Raw genomic sequence first — 14517 nt, forward strand, 5'->3', positions numbered from 1 at the left:
AGCCCACATTTTACTAGTTTGTTTGCCAGAAGGTCGTGGGGGACTTTGTCGAAGGCCTTACTGAAATCTAGATATGCTACATCCACGGCATTCCCTGTATCGACCCAACTCGTAACTCTATCGAAAAAAGAGATCAGATTAGTCTGGCATGACTTGTTTTTGGTAAATCCGTGTTGACTATTAGCAATGACCGCATTTGTTTCTAAGTGTTTGCAGACCACTTCCTTAATGATCTTTTCCAGAATCTTGCCTGGTATTGATGTGAGGCTGACCGGACGGTAATTGTTTGGGTCGTTCTTTTTTCCCTTCTTGAAGATAGGGACCACATTCGCCCTCCTCCAATCTGCTGGGACTTCTCCTGTTCTCCAAGAACTCTCAAAGATGATTGCCAGTGGTTCTGAAATAACTTCCGCTAGTTCCTTCAATACTCTTGGATGTAGCTGATCTGGCCCTGGGGACTTGAATTCGTTTAGAGTGGCCAGGTGTTCCTGGACAACTTGTTTCCCTATTTGGGGTTGGATTTCCCCCAATCCTTCGTCCATTCCATGTTGCTGAGGTTGAAGATGGCTTTCTTTTTCTGAGAAGACCGAGGCAAAGAAGGCATTAAGCAGTTCTGCCTTTTCCCTATCCCCTGTCACCATCACCCCATCTACTCCTTGCAGTGGCCCTATCGCCTCCTTTTTCTTCCTTTTTCTACCAACATAAGCAAAAAAACCTTTTTTGTTGTTTTTTATGTCCCTGGCAAGCCTGAGCTCATTTTGCGCTTTAGCCTTGCGAACCTTTTCCCTACAGGAGTTGGCTATACGTTTGAATTCTTCTTTGGTGATTTCTCCCCTTTTCCACTTCTTGTGCATGTCACTTTTGAGCTTTAGCTCAGTTAGAAGTTCTTTGGACATCCATTCTGGCTTCTTTGCACTTGTCTTATTTTTCTTCTTTGTTGGCACTGTTTGCATTTGCGCCTTGAGTATTTCACTTTTGAAAAACTCCCATCCATCCTTAACTCCCTTGTTTTTTAATATCGGCGTCCATGGAATGCCGCTCAGTAATTCCTTCATTTTTTGGAAGTCAGCTCTCTTAAAGTCCAGAATGCGTGTTTGACTTGTCTTAGTTTCAGCATTCCTTTGTATTGCAAACTGCAGGAGCACATGGTCACTTGCCCCTAAGGATCCAACCACTTCAACTGTATTGATCAGGTCTTCCACATTTGTTAAGATTAGATCAAGAGTTGCTGATCCCCTTGTTGCCTCTTCTACCTTCTGGACCATAAAATTATCTGCAAGGCAAGTGAGGAATTTGTTGGACTTTGTACTCTTGGCTGAGTTTGTTTTCCAGCAGATATCGGGATAATTGAAATCGCCCATGACTACTATATCTCTTCTTTGTGCCTGTTTGGTCAGCTGTTGACAGAAGGCTTCATCAAGTCCTTCATCCTGACTCGGAGGTCTGTAGTAGACACCCACAACAAGATCTTTTTGAGTCCCGGTTCCCTTGATTCTTATCCAGATGCTTTCAAGCTGGTTTCCCGGATTACAGTCTTGCATTTCTTCTGCAACGTAACTGTTTTTGACATATAAAGCTACTCCCCCTCCTCTCCCCTTTGTTCTATTTCTGTGAAAGAGGTTATAGCCCTCAATGGTTAAATTCCAGTGATGGGAGTCATCCCACCAGGTTTCAGTGATGCCTATGACATCGTATGTGTGGTGCTGTGCTAGGAGTTGGAGTTCGTCTTGCTTATTTCCCATGCTCTGAGCATTAGTGTAAAGACATGTAAGCCCCTGTGACCTCCCCTCGAACTGTTTATTTGGGATTATTGTGCTCTCTGTACTTGGTCCTTGCTGTGTTTGTGCAGCCCTCCGTTTAGCCTTACGGCGGTTCCCTGTGGTCGTGGGTAATATAGTGTTCGCCAGGCTGTTGTTCCCCTCCCCCAGTGGATTTAGTTTAAAGTGCGCCTGATGAGGTTTGTGAGTCTGTGTGCAAAAAGATGTTTTCCTACTTGTGTGAGATGCACCCCATCGCTTGCCAGTAGTCCATCCTCTTGGAAGAGTAGACCATGGTCAAGGAAGCCAAAATGCTCCTCTTGACACCATTTTCTGAGCCAGTTATTGACCTGTACTATTTTTCCGGCCCTTGTAGAGCCATGTCCTACAACGGGGAGGAGGGATGAAAAGATCACATGTACATTATACAGTTTTAGCTTTGTTCCCAGAGCTCGAAAATCATTTGTGATCTTTTGAAAAGTATGCCTAGCGGTGTCATTGGTACCTACATGAATCAACATAAGGTGGGGAGGGTGATGGGGCTTTAGGAGCCTGCTGAGCCTCTGAGTGATATGGTGTATTTTTGCCCCCGGGAGGCAGCATGTTTCTCGAGCCATCCCATCCGGTCTGGAAATGATGGCTTCCGTTCCTCTAAGGAGGGAGTCACCTACTACCAAGACCTGTTTCCTTTGAGGATTGACAGGGTCCCTTTTGTGCAAGACAGTGTGTATGTCCCCTGAAGAGTGTTCCTGTTGAAGTGAATCATGTAGGTGTAAAGTGTTGTCCTCCTCCTCAACATCCCCAGTGCATTCATCAATGACAATCCATTGAGATACATCCGAGAGCCCATTACTCTCCCAAGGATGTTCCTGTTGCTCCTGGTCTATGATTGGGGATGGAGCATTTGCATGATTACATAAGTGTGACTGTGGTGATGCACTGTCCCCGTCAGGGCTATCCCCTGCGCATTGATCCAGGATGGTCCACTGAGTGGTATCTAAGAAACTGTGGTCCTCCACAAGATGTGTTTCCTGATTGTATGTTAATGATGTAAGAATTTCAAATCTGTTGTGTAAATGCAGCTGAGCAGAGGAGTTCTGCGGAGGCTGCCTGGTCCTGCGTCTCCTTCTATGGGTGACCTCCTTCCAAGCCTGAGGGTTGTCTACCTTTGAGTTGATCTCCCCATAAGGTTCCTGATCATGGTCTTGGTGGTGTTGGTGTGATGCAGGCTGCTGATCTACAGCAGCGTGTTGTGCAGTGTCCAAGAAGAGCTCGAGTGCCTGAATGTCCTTAAGGGTCTTAATACGGTGCTCGAGCTGTTGGATCCTCTGCTCCATCAGAGTCATCTGTTTGCATTTGGAGCAGATGTAGTTGTCTAGTTTTTGTGTGAAAAAGCGGAACATGCCACAGCTGGTGCATGTGATGGGAATGTTTTGCTTTTGTTGCATCTCTTGGTGAGCGTGGTGGCCAAGTGGGATCTTTGTACAGTTAAGTAATATGCACGCACTTTATGTGCAGACTGCAACAAACCACGTCTTTGTGTATTTGTTTATGTTGCTTTGTTTCCTGTATGTACTGCAAAGGATAGTTAGTAAAGGTGCCTTTTCTTGGCAAATAACACTGGCAAATAAAGCTTTCCCAGAAACTCAATTAACAGGGGACAATGCCTGCTGTCAATCAACTTAAGTACCTGGCTCTCTTTCAACACAACAGTCACACAACAGTTAGACTTTGACCACAGGAGCCAAGCCCAAACTCAGTTTAAAATCTTAGCCAAATCTTAGCCAAGTCCTACCTGAAGCCAGGGAGCAAAAATGTCCTCCTGCTTCCTCTGCTTCTGCGAGAACCAACTGCCCTTCTGGGATCAGGCTCTGGCAGAAACTCACACTGGCAAATAAAGCTTTCCCAGAAACTCAATTAACAGGGGACAATGCCTGCTGTCAATCAACTTAAGTACCTGGCTCTCTTTCAACACAACAGTCACACAACAGTTAGACTTTGACCACAGGAGCCAAGCCCAAACTCAGTTTAAAATCTTAGCCAAATCTTAGCCAAGTCCTACCTGAAGCCAGGGAGCAAAAATGTCCTCCTGCTTCCTCTGCTTCTGCGAGAACCAACTGCCCTTCTGGGATCAGGCTCTGGCAGAAACTCACACAGAAACTTGTTGGGAGGTGTTCGCTGGCCCTGACTGTTTCCTGTTGATTTGGATTTTTTTGGTGTGGGTGAAACATCAGGAGAGAATGCTGCTGGAATATGGCTATATGGCCCTGAAAACTCACAGTGACCCAGTGATTCTGGCCATGAAAGCCTTTGACAACATATTCTGGATGTTCTTGCCAATGAGTCAAAGTTATGCAAAAAAATGCTAGAAAGGCACTTTGCACATGTTTAGAGGATGCTCAGTGACCTGTCAAAACACGAGAACATTATTATTATTATTGGTATTATTATAAGTAGTATTTCAAACTGAGACCCAAAGATCAACTCTTGTTAGAAAATGAAATACTGTATATACTCAAGTGTAAACCTAGTTTTTCAGCCCTTTTTTTAAGACTGAAAAAGCCCCCCTCGTCTTATACTCAGGTGAGGGTCCTATCGTAGTTGGCTTATATTTGGGTCAGCTTATACTCAAGAATATATGGTACATTTATTATTTTTCTCTATTATTATTGATATTATTATATTTATTATTTTTCTCTATTATTGTTGCTACTATTACATTTATTTTACTCTATTTTTATTATTATTAATAATAATACATTTATTATTTCAATCTGATATTATTATTATTATTATTATTATTATTATTATTTTACTCTATTATTACTTGTATTATTTTCCTATATTTATTATTATTATTAAGGTAAAGATTTTCCCCTGACGTTAAGTCCAGTCGTGACTGACTCTGGGGGTTGGTGCTCATCTCCATTTCTAACATGAAGAACCAGCATTGTCCATAGACACCTCCAAGGTCATGTGGTCGTCATGACTGCATGGAGTGCCGTTACCTTCCCGCCGGAGCAGTACCTATTGATCTACTCACATTTGCATGTTTTCGAACTGCTAGGTTGGCAAGAGCTGGGGCTAACAGCGGGTGCTCATTCCGCTCCCAGGATTTGAACCTGGGACCTTTCGGTCTGCAAGTTCAGCAGCTCAGCGCTTTAACACACTGCGCCACCGTTATTATTATTATTATTATTATTATTACATGTATTATTTTACTCAATTATTATTAAAAGGATACATAAGCACATTTACATTGAAGAAGATGAGAATAATGATTTGATCAGAGTTGGACAGTCTTATCTCAAATTTGAGCTTTATGTAAATATTCAAAAACATTTAACCTACTGATGCCTGAATTAATGTCATTTTATTGGTATCTATTTTTATTTCTAAAATTTACCACCCTCGGCTTATACTGGAGTCAATGCTTTCCCAGTTTTTTTGTGGTAAAATTAGGTGCCTTGGCTTATATTCGGGTCGGCTTATACTCAAGTATATGCGGTAATATTAATATTGATCTCGGGGTCTCAGCTTGAAATATTGTATACTCCCTCCATGTCTTTTCAGAAACTTTGATGCTTCCTCCTGCTTTTCAATCTGGTGCGAGGCTTTGCTGGGCTGGCAAGGGGCCCAGGGAACCCGAGCGGCAATTAGGGGATTCGTGAGGCATCTTGGAGGCAGGCCAGTCCCAACAACAATACCACTCTTGTGTGTGTGTATACATGCGGATGTGGGCGTGCGGTTGCCCTCGAGGGAACCAGACCCAGGAGTCCTGGCTGCCAGCCCAAGCCATACTGCTTCATGAAAACCACACCCCACCCATTAGGCACCATTCCCACATTGAGCCCAGGTCTGATCTAACCCTAGAGCAGGGGTCCCCAAACTAAGTCCTGGGGGCCGGATGCGGCCCTCCAAGGTAATTTACCTGGCCCCCGCCCTCATTTATAATATAATATTTTAATATCAATTTTAATAATATAATATATTGTATATACATATAATATTGATAATATTATCGTTTTATACAATACAATACTAACAATAATATCATATAATAATATTAATTATATGTTATATATTACATATAATATTACAGTACAGTGGTATAGTTCAATATAGTATAATGCTAATATTGTGCTATGCTAATAATATAATATATTGTATGTACATACAGCTGCTCTGAGTTCCCTTCGGGGTGAGAAGGGTGGGATATAAATGTAGTAAATAAATGTAGTAAATGAATAAATAAATAATTTTGGACTTAGGCTCGCCCAAAGTCTGAAATGACTTGAAGACACACAACAACAACAACAATCCTAATTAACCTGACTATCTCATTGGCCAGAAGCAGGCCCACACTTCCTATTGAAATCCTGATAGGTTTATGTTGGTTAAAATTATTTTCATTTTTAAATATTGTATTGTTCTTTCATTGTTATTGTTGTTGTTTTACACTACAAATAAGATATGTGCAGTGTGCATAAGAATTTGTTCGGGTTTTTTTCCCCAAATGATAATTCGGCCCCTCAACAGTCTGAAGGATTGTGGACCGGCCCTTTGCTTTAAAAGTTTGAGGACCCCTGCCCTAGAGTCACAGAGACTGAAGAGACCCCCAAGGGCCATCCAGTCCAAGCTCTTAAGATAGGCAAACAGAGATGATAGACAGTTAAAGAGATAGATATAGATCAGGCACCGGCAAACTTGGGCCCTCCGGGTGTTTTGGATTTCAACTCCCACAATTCCTAACAGCCTACCGGCTGTTAGGAATTGTGGGAGTTGAAGTCCAAAACACCCGGAGGGCCCAAGTTTGCCCATGCCTGATATAGATGATAGACAGACAGGTAGCTAGATATAGAGATGATAGATATGATAGATTTAGATAATGGATATAAATAGACAGATAGATATGATAGAGATATAGATGGTAGATATAGAAATAGATGATAAAATCATATTGTCAAAGGCTTTCATGGCCGGAATCACTGGGTTGCCGTGAGACTTTCAGGCTGCTGGCCATGTACCAGAAGCATTCTCTCCTGACGTTTCTCCCACATCTGTGGCAGGCATCCTCAGAGGTTGTGAGGTACCTCAGGAGAGAAAGCTTCTGGAACATGGCCAGACAGCCCGAAAGACTTACAGCAACCCAGATGGAATCATAGTTTGAAGAGACCCCAAGAACCATCCGTTCCAACCCTTCTATGATTGATAGATAGACAGACTGATACATAGATATGATAGATAGATAGAGATACAGATGGTCGATAAATAGAGTAGATAGATAGATAGAGATAGATATAGATAGATAGGACAGAATCACAGCCCAACCCCCTAAGATAGATAGATAGACAGATAGGATAGACAGAAATTTAGATGATAGACAGATGGTAGAATCACACTTGAAAAAGAGCCCTGCCCAACCCCTATAAGATGGATGGATGGATGGATGGATAGACGGATAGACAAATATAGATAGATAGATAGATAGATAGATAGATAGATAGATAGATAGATAGATAGATAGACTGGTAGATAGACAGGTAGGTAGATAGATAGGCAGACAGATAGATAGACAGACAGACAGATAGACAGACTGATAGATAGGTAGACAGACAGAGACAGACAGACAGACTGACTGACTGATAGATAGACAGGTAGATAGACAGACAGACAGATAGATAGACAGGTGGATGGACATACTGATAGATAGACAGGCAGATAGATAGATAGATAGATAGATAGATAGATAGATAGATAGACAGACAAGTAGATAGATAGATAGATAGATAGATAGATAGATAGATAGATAGAGTTAGGTAGATGGCTAGGTAGATAGATAGATAGATAGATAGATAGATAGATAGATAGATAGATAGATGGATGGAGATAGACAGGTAGATAGATAGACAGACAGATAGATACAGACTGGTAGATAGACAGACAGACAGACAGATATGATAGATTATTTTTGATGTCAGGAACAACTTGAGAAACTGCAAGTCGCGTTTGGTGTGACAGAATTGGCCGTCTGCAAGGATGTTGCCTAGGGGACATTTCCCTGGGAAGCTTCTCTCATGTCCCTGCATGGGAAGCTGGAGCTGACAGATGGGAGCTCACCCCGCTCGCCGGATTCAAACTGCCGACCTTTCAGTCAGCAGTCCTGCCGGCACAAGGGTTTAACCCATTGCACCACCGAAGGCTCCTGATATGATAGATAGAGATACAGATGATAGATAAATAGAGATGATAGATAGCTCGATAGAAATGATAGAATCACAGAGTAGAAGGACCACCCAGCCCAACTCCCTAAGATGGATAGATAGACAGACAGATAGATAATAGTGGATTAAGGCAGGCATGGGCCAACTTGGGTCCTCGAGGTGTTTTGGACTTCAACTCCCACCATTCCTAACAGCCTACCGGCTGTTAGGAATGGTGGGAGTTGAAGTCCAAAACACCTCGAGGGCCCAAGTTGGCCCATGCCTGCCCTTAAGGTGTGACACCTGTCTTTCAAGTACGCCTGTGTCTTCTTCTTTTGTGGCACAAATGAAGGGCAGAGATGCCCAAATGGTCCAGCCAAGCCTGACCAATTCACTCTGGAATGAACCCAGTCTTTTCTTGCTTGATGCAATGAATTTGGGGGGGGGGGGGGGGGAGTCTTTCTGACCCTCCAAATGCCCTGCTCCCTTCAGTCTTTCCTGATCCCTCCATTGCAGGATCCCAGGATTTTCCGACGGCCCTTCTGCCGCTGTCTTTTACATCTATCTATAAATATACGCACACAAACACAGTGCCACTAGGACCCACAGTCCACCCCCCCTCCTATTTCTCCATTCCCTGGTGAGCAAATGGATTAACCTTGGGGCGAGCAAAGAAAGCATCTCATTTTAATTAAAATGCCAGCTAAGGGAAGTGGGAGAAGGATTGAAACCACCCCAAAAGCAAAAGGAAGGGAATGCGGAGCTATGCTTTGACTAAGTTGGGAGGGAGAATATGAGGTTTAATTAACTCTTTTGCCCCCCCCCCCCCCAAATTGCTTGCAAGTGTAGCAGACTTTCCAATGATTCCTCATGCGAGCCTGGAATTAAATCTGCATGCATTTCTTAGGGTCTGGGAAATGCTTTCCATCCATGGGTTATGTCCTTTTTATGCCATAGTTTCCCCCAAAAAAGTCAAGTGTGGTGTGTTCCTCATATATCCCTATTTTCCCCAATCTTCCCCTGCCAAATCCATGGAAAATGCTGCTCCCCATTATTCCCTGGACCCAATAAAAAGTAAAGTAAAGGTTTCCCCTGACGTTAAGTCCAGTCATGTCTGACTCTGGGGGTTTGTGCTCATCTCCATTTCTAAGCTGAAGAGCCGGCGTTGTCCGTAGACACCTCCAAGGTCATGTGGCCAGCATGACTGCGTGGAGCGCTGTCACCTTCCCGCCAGTGCAGTACCTATTGATCTACTCACATTGGCATGTTTTCGAACTGCTAGGTTGGCAGAAGCTGGAGCTAACAGCGGGCGCTCACCCCGCTCCTGGGATTTGAACCTGGGACCTTTCGGTCTGCAAGTTCAGCAGCTCAGTGCTTTAACACACTGAGCCACCGGGGCTCCGGACCCAATAAAGGAACTCCACAAATCTCCTGCATTTCCCAACCAGTTGAAATAGCAATCCCCCCAATGTAATCGTCTCCACTTAAACTCCCCTTCCCCATACTGGCACAGCACACCCCCCATTCAGCTTCCTCACCAGTTCCTCCAAAATGGGAGTATCCCTTCCTTAAATTGCCCCCCAATTCAACATTTTGCTCTATCCTGTCCCACAAAAGGGTCCTATTGCTAGGTTATGGAGTTATAAAGGAGGGGGACATACATGGAAAAAGGTTCAAATACAAAGAGATCGCACTGGAGTGACTTCAACCACTGACTCAGATATGGGGTTCACCTCCTATATCAGGCTTAAGCGGCTGAGGGGGAAAAGGAAAGGGCCTGAGGACAGAAATTGTGGGAGTTGAAGTCCAAAACACCTGGAGGGACGAAATTTGCCCATGCCTGCTCTAAGGCGCCTTCCTTCCCCCCTCAGCCATTTAAGATATGGTGAGCCCCATATCTGAGTCAACTCCATCTTCTGAGCCTTCTAAAGTCACGCCATTAAAGGTTGAAAGACACCCCCCTCCCATTACAATTAGGCATCCCCCACAAAGGTGACATCCCCACCGGCCAATTCTTCCCTCCCAAGATTCTCTCCAATATGAGTCTTGAGACCCCCAAAACCCACCCAACACAAGTCCATCTTCTGAGCCTTCTACAGTCGCACCAGTAAAGGTCTAAAGACTCCCCATAACAATGAATGATCCCCACAAAGGCCACATCCCACTGGCCAGTCCACCCCCTCCCAAGATCCCTTGAAAGACCCCAACATGAGCCTTGAGACCCCCCAAATCCTCCCAGCACAACTCCATCTTCTGATCCTTCTAAAGTCATGCCATTAAAGGTTGAGTCCCTAAAGACCCCCCAATACAATGAATGATCACCCACAAAGGTGACACCCCCACTGGCCAATTCCCCCCTCCCAAGACCCCTCAAAAGAGTGACCACAACAGGATCCTTGAGACCCCTAAAGCCCTTCCAACACAACTCCATCTTCTGATCCTTCTACGGTTGCACCATTAAAGGTTGAAAGACCCCCCCCCCCAAATACAATTAATGATCCCCACAAAGGTCACATCCCCATTGGCCAATTCCCTCCTCCCAAGACACTCCAAAAGAGGGACCCCAACATGATCCTTGAGACCCCCAAAACCCTCCCAACACAAGTCCATCTTCTGATCCTTCTACGGTTGCACCATGAAAGCTCGAAAGACCCCCCATTACATTTAAAGAACCCCTTAAGAACTCCCATTACAACGAATGATCCCCCACAAAGGTCACACCCCTACTGGCCAATTCTCTCCTCCCAAGACCCCCCAAAAGAGGGATCCTAATATAATTCTTGAGACTCCCAAAACCCTTCCAACACAACTCAATTTTCAGACCCTTCTACAAATTCACCATTAAAGGTTGAGCCCCCCAAAGACCCCTCAATACAATGACCGATCCTCTACAAAGCTGACATCTGCACTGGGCAATCCCTTCCGCTTCCAGGACCCCCCAAAAGAGGGACCCCAACATGATCCTCAAGACCCCCAAAGCCCTCCCAACACAACTTAATCTTCAGACCCTTCTACAATCACGCCATTAAAGATTGAGCCCCCCAAAGACCCCTCAATACAATGAGCGATCCCCACCAAAGCTGACATCCGCACTGGGCAACCCCTTCCCCTCCCAAGACCGCCCAAAAGCCCCCCAATCCCATCCCTTGCTGCTTGGTACCTGTAGTTCATGCCGGTGGCCCTGCCGGTGGACTCGCGGAGGAGGAAGGCGATGTGGGGCAGGTGCTGGTTGGGGCCCCGGCTGCCCAGGGCCAAGCGGGGCCCCTTCCCCCCGGGGGGCTGGTACCCCCCGTTGCCTTGCCCGCCCCCCTGGGCCCGGGAGCCCCCTCCCCCTCCTCCGCCGCCTCCTCCGCCGCAAAGCCGGTCATCGCTGCTGCGGCTTCGCAGGTTCTGCTCCGTGCACGCGATGGAAACTTGCATCTTTCAGAAGGAAATGGGGGGGGGGGACTTAAACAGCAGACCCTCTCCTCCAGAAGACCTGAGCCCTTCTTATAAGGGGAGGGGGGACGGGGAGAGCGCAAAGCCTTGTTCTCTCTCCAAGAGAGAGAGAGACAGGCTTGGGATGGATCCCGGCTTTAGCCTTTCCCTTTTTTGGGGGGGCTCTTCAGCAAAAGGGGCGCAGGCAGAGTCCAAAGCTGGTGTCCCGGGCTGCGTCCGCCCCACTTCTGGGCCTCATTTGCATACCAGGCCCCGCCCACCAGAAGGAGAAGGCAAGAGAGAGAGAGAGGGAGAGAGAGAGGACCACTGCAAGGCAAAGATGCTGCTCACTGGGGAGGAGGGATGCAGGCGAGGATGCGGGCGAGAATGCCCAAGCTCTGGTCCAGCAGCAGCTCCCTCCTCCTTCCCTGATGGAAAGAGGATTAATTTTGGTCTATATATTTTAAAAGGGGGGTGGGTGGGTTTAATTTTACAGCTGGGGAGGCAATAGAGGGGAAAAGAGGCACTCAGGACTCCCATAGAGAATGGGAACAGAGTGACATCTGCAGCCAGCTTTTCCAAGGGTTTTCCTTGGCTCTCTTGATCTCCCCCCTCCCCACCCTGGAATAATCCACTCAAAGAGGGACTCAGGCACAGAGATAAAAGCCTCCATCAGGACTGGAAAGAGAAAGGATTTGGGGTAATAGGCGTTTAAGCGAAGAAAAGGATTGAAGCCGGGAGAATTGAGAAAAAGGCAGATAAAACAAATGAATAGGCAGGCAGCAGATTGAATTTTTTTTTGAAAGGTGGGGGATATCAATGGAGATAGAAGCCCAACTTGGAGTTTGTGCTGCCCCCTTCTGGGCGCGCATGGGAAGTGCAGCTCTTTGGGCTTCTTTCCTGGGAAAGTGAGGTTTTTGTCTCATTTCCCCCTCATTTCCCCCAAAATAGTGTGTGTGTATGTATGTGTGTATGTTTTATATATATATGTATATGTATGAAATATATATGTATGTGTGTGTATATATATATATATATATATATATATATATATATATATACACACACATATATACCGTGTTTCCCCGAAAATAAGACAGTGTCTTATATTAATTTTTGCTCCCAAAGATGTGCTAGGTCTTATTTTCAGGGGATGTCTTATTTTTCCATGAAGAAGAATTCACATTTATTGTTGAACTAAAAAATGAACATTTATTATATACTGTACAGTAGTTGTCATCACAAACCAGCATAACCAGACAAACTGTGAAGCCTATCAAGAATTTCTTGTTACTACCATTATTTCCATGTACAACTGGTATGTACATTTACCAATCCTGAATGCTCTGGTGTTCTGTTTGGCAGGCGCTGGGCATGCTTCCAAACAAAAACATTGCTAGGTCTTACTTTCAGGGGAGGCCTTATATTTAGCAATTCAGCAAAATTTCTACTAGGTCTTATTTTTCGGGGATGTCTTATTTTCGGGGAAACAGGGTATATATATATATATATATATATATATATATATATATACACACACACACACACACACACACACACATATATATACACACACATACACATATATATATATATATATATATATATATATATATATACACGCACACACACACACACACACACATATATATACACGCACACACACACACACACACGATTTATTGGGTGGCTGTGAGTTTTATCATAATAAACTAAGGCATGTTCTTGGTGGTCTGGGGATACTAAGTCACCTTGTCTGTCTCCTGAGAAATCTGTATAAAGATCAAGTAGCCACAGTAAGAACAGATCACAGAACAACAGACTGGTTCAAGATTGGGAAAGGAGTGCGGCAGGGCTGCATACTCTCACCCTCCCTATTCAACTTGTACACAGAAACACATCATGCGACATGCGGGGCTTGACGAATCCAAGGCCGGAGTTAAAATTGCTGGAAGAAACATGAACAACCTTAGGTATGCAGATGATATCACTCTGATGGCCGAAAGTGAGGAGGAGCTGAGGAGCCTTATCACCAAGGTGAAAGAAGAAAGTGCAAAAGCTGGGTTGCAGTTAAACATCAAGAAAACCAAGATCGTGGCAACTACACCTATTGATAACTGGCAAATAGAAGGAGAAAACGTGGAGGCAGTGACAGACTTTATATTTCTAGGCGCAACGATCACTGCAGATGCAGACTGCAGCCAGGAAATCAGAAGACGTTTCCTTCTTGGGAGGAGAGCAATGGCCAACCTTGACAAAATAGTGAAGAGCAGAGACATCACACTGGCAACGAAGGTCCGCATAGTCAAGTAATGGTCTTCCCCATAGTGACCTATGGATGCGAGAGAGAGCTGGACCATAAGGAAGGCTGAGCGAAGGAAGAGAGACGCTTTTGAACTCTGGTGCTGGAGGAAAATCCTGAGAGTGCCTTGGACCGCAAGAAGATCCAACCAGCCCATCCTCCAGGAAATAATGCCTAGTGGCTGCTCACTGGAGGGAAGGATATTGGAGGCAAAGCCACATCATGAGGAGACAGGAAAGCTGTGAAAGGATCACGATGCTGGGGGAAATGGAAGGAAAAAGGAAGAAAGGCCGACCAAGGGCGAGATGGATGGACGGTATCCTTGAAGGGATTGGCTTGACTTTGAAGGAACTGGGGGCGGCGACGGCCGACAGGGAGCTCTGGCCTGGACTGGTCCATGAGGTCCATAGTTGGAAACGACTATGCAACTGAGCAGTAGTGAGTTTTCCAGGCTGTCTGGCCATGTTCCAGAAGCATTCTCTCCTGATGTTTCACCCACATTTATGGCAGGCACCCTCAGAGGTTGTGAGGTATATTGGAAAAACTAAGAAGGAAAGGTTTATATATCTGTGGAAGGTCCAGGGTGGGAGAAAGAACTCTTGTCTGTTGGAGGCCGGTGTGGATGTTGTAGTTAATCACCTTGATTAGCATTCTGATTAAAATCAGAAAGATAAATAAGGAAAAACACTCTGAAAACAGAGGGATTCCAGATTTGAATGAATCAGGGGCAGCTAACAGCTCTGAACAAAGGATTCCCCCAGGCAGGAAGAAGCCAAGACATGAAGCTGGCATGGCCATTAATGCTAATCAAGGTGATTAATTACAACATTCACAATGG

The 14517-nt window shown here is 45.0% G+C and overlaps 1 protein-coding gene across 2 annotated transcripts in view; it reads right to left on the reverse strand.

Moving 5' to 3' along the window:
• kcnab3 (potassium voltage-gated channel subfamily A regulatory beta subunit 3) overlaps nucleotides 1-11857 on the reverse strand; it is a 46785-nt gene extending 34928 nt beyond the window's left edge. Inside the window, exon 1 of one of the 2 annotated variants that reach the window (XM_062983861.1) lies at nucleotides 11121-11857. In XM_062983861.1, the coding sequence (XP_062839931.1) occupies nucleotides 11121-11380 (260 nt within the window). In that variant the 5' untranslated portion in view covers nucleotides 11381-11857. The remainder of the gene's footprint in view (nucleotides 1-11120) is intronic. The other variant, XM_062983862.1, reaches the window with a different exon arrangement.
• Between the last annotated feature and the right edge of the window lie 2660 nt (nucleotides 11858-14517).

Source organism: Anolis carolinensis, chromosome 6, assembly GCF_035594765.1.
Source record: "Anolis carolinensis isolate JA03-04 chromosome 6, rAnoCar3.1.pri, whole genome shotgun sequence".
NCBI lineage: Eukaryota > Metazoa > Chordata > Lepidosauria > Squamata > Dactyloidae > Anolis > Anolis carolinensis.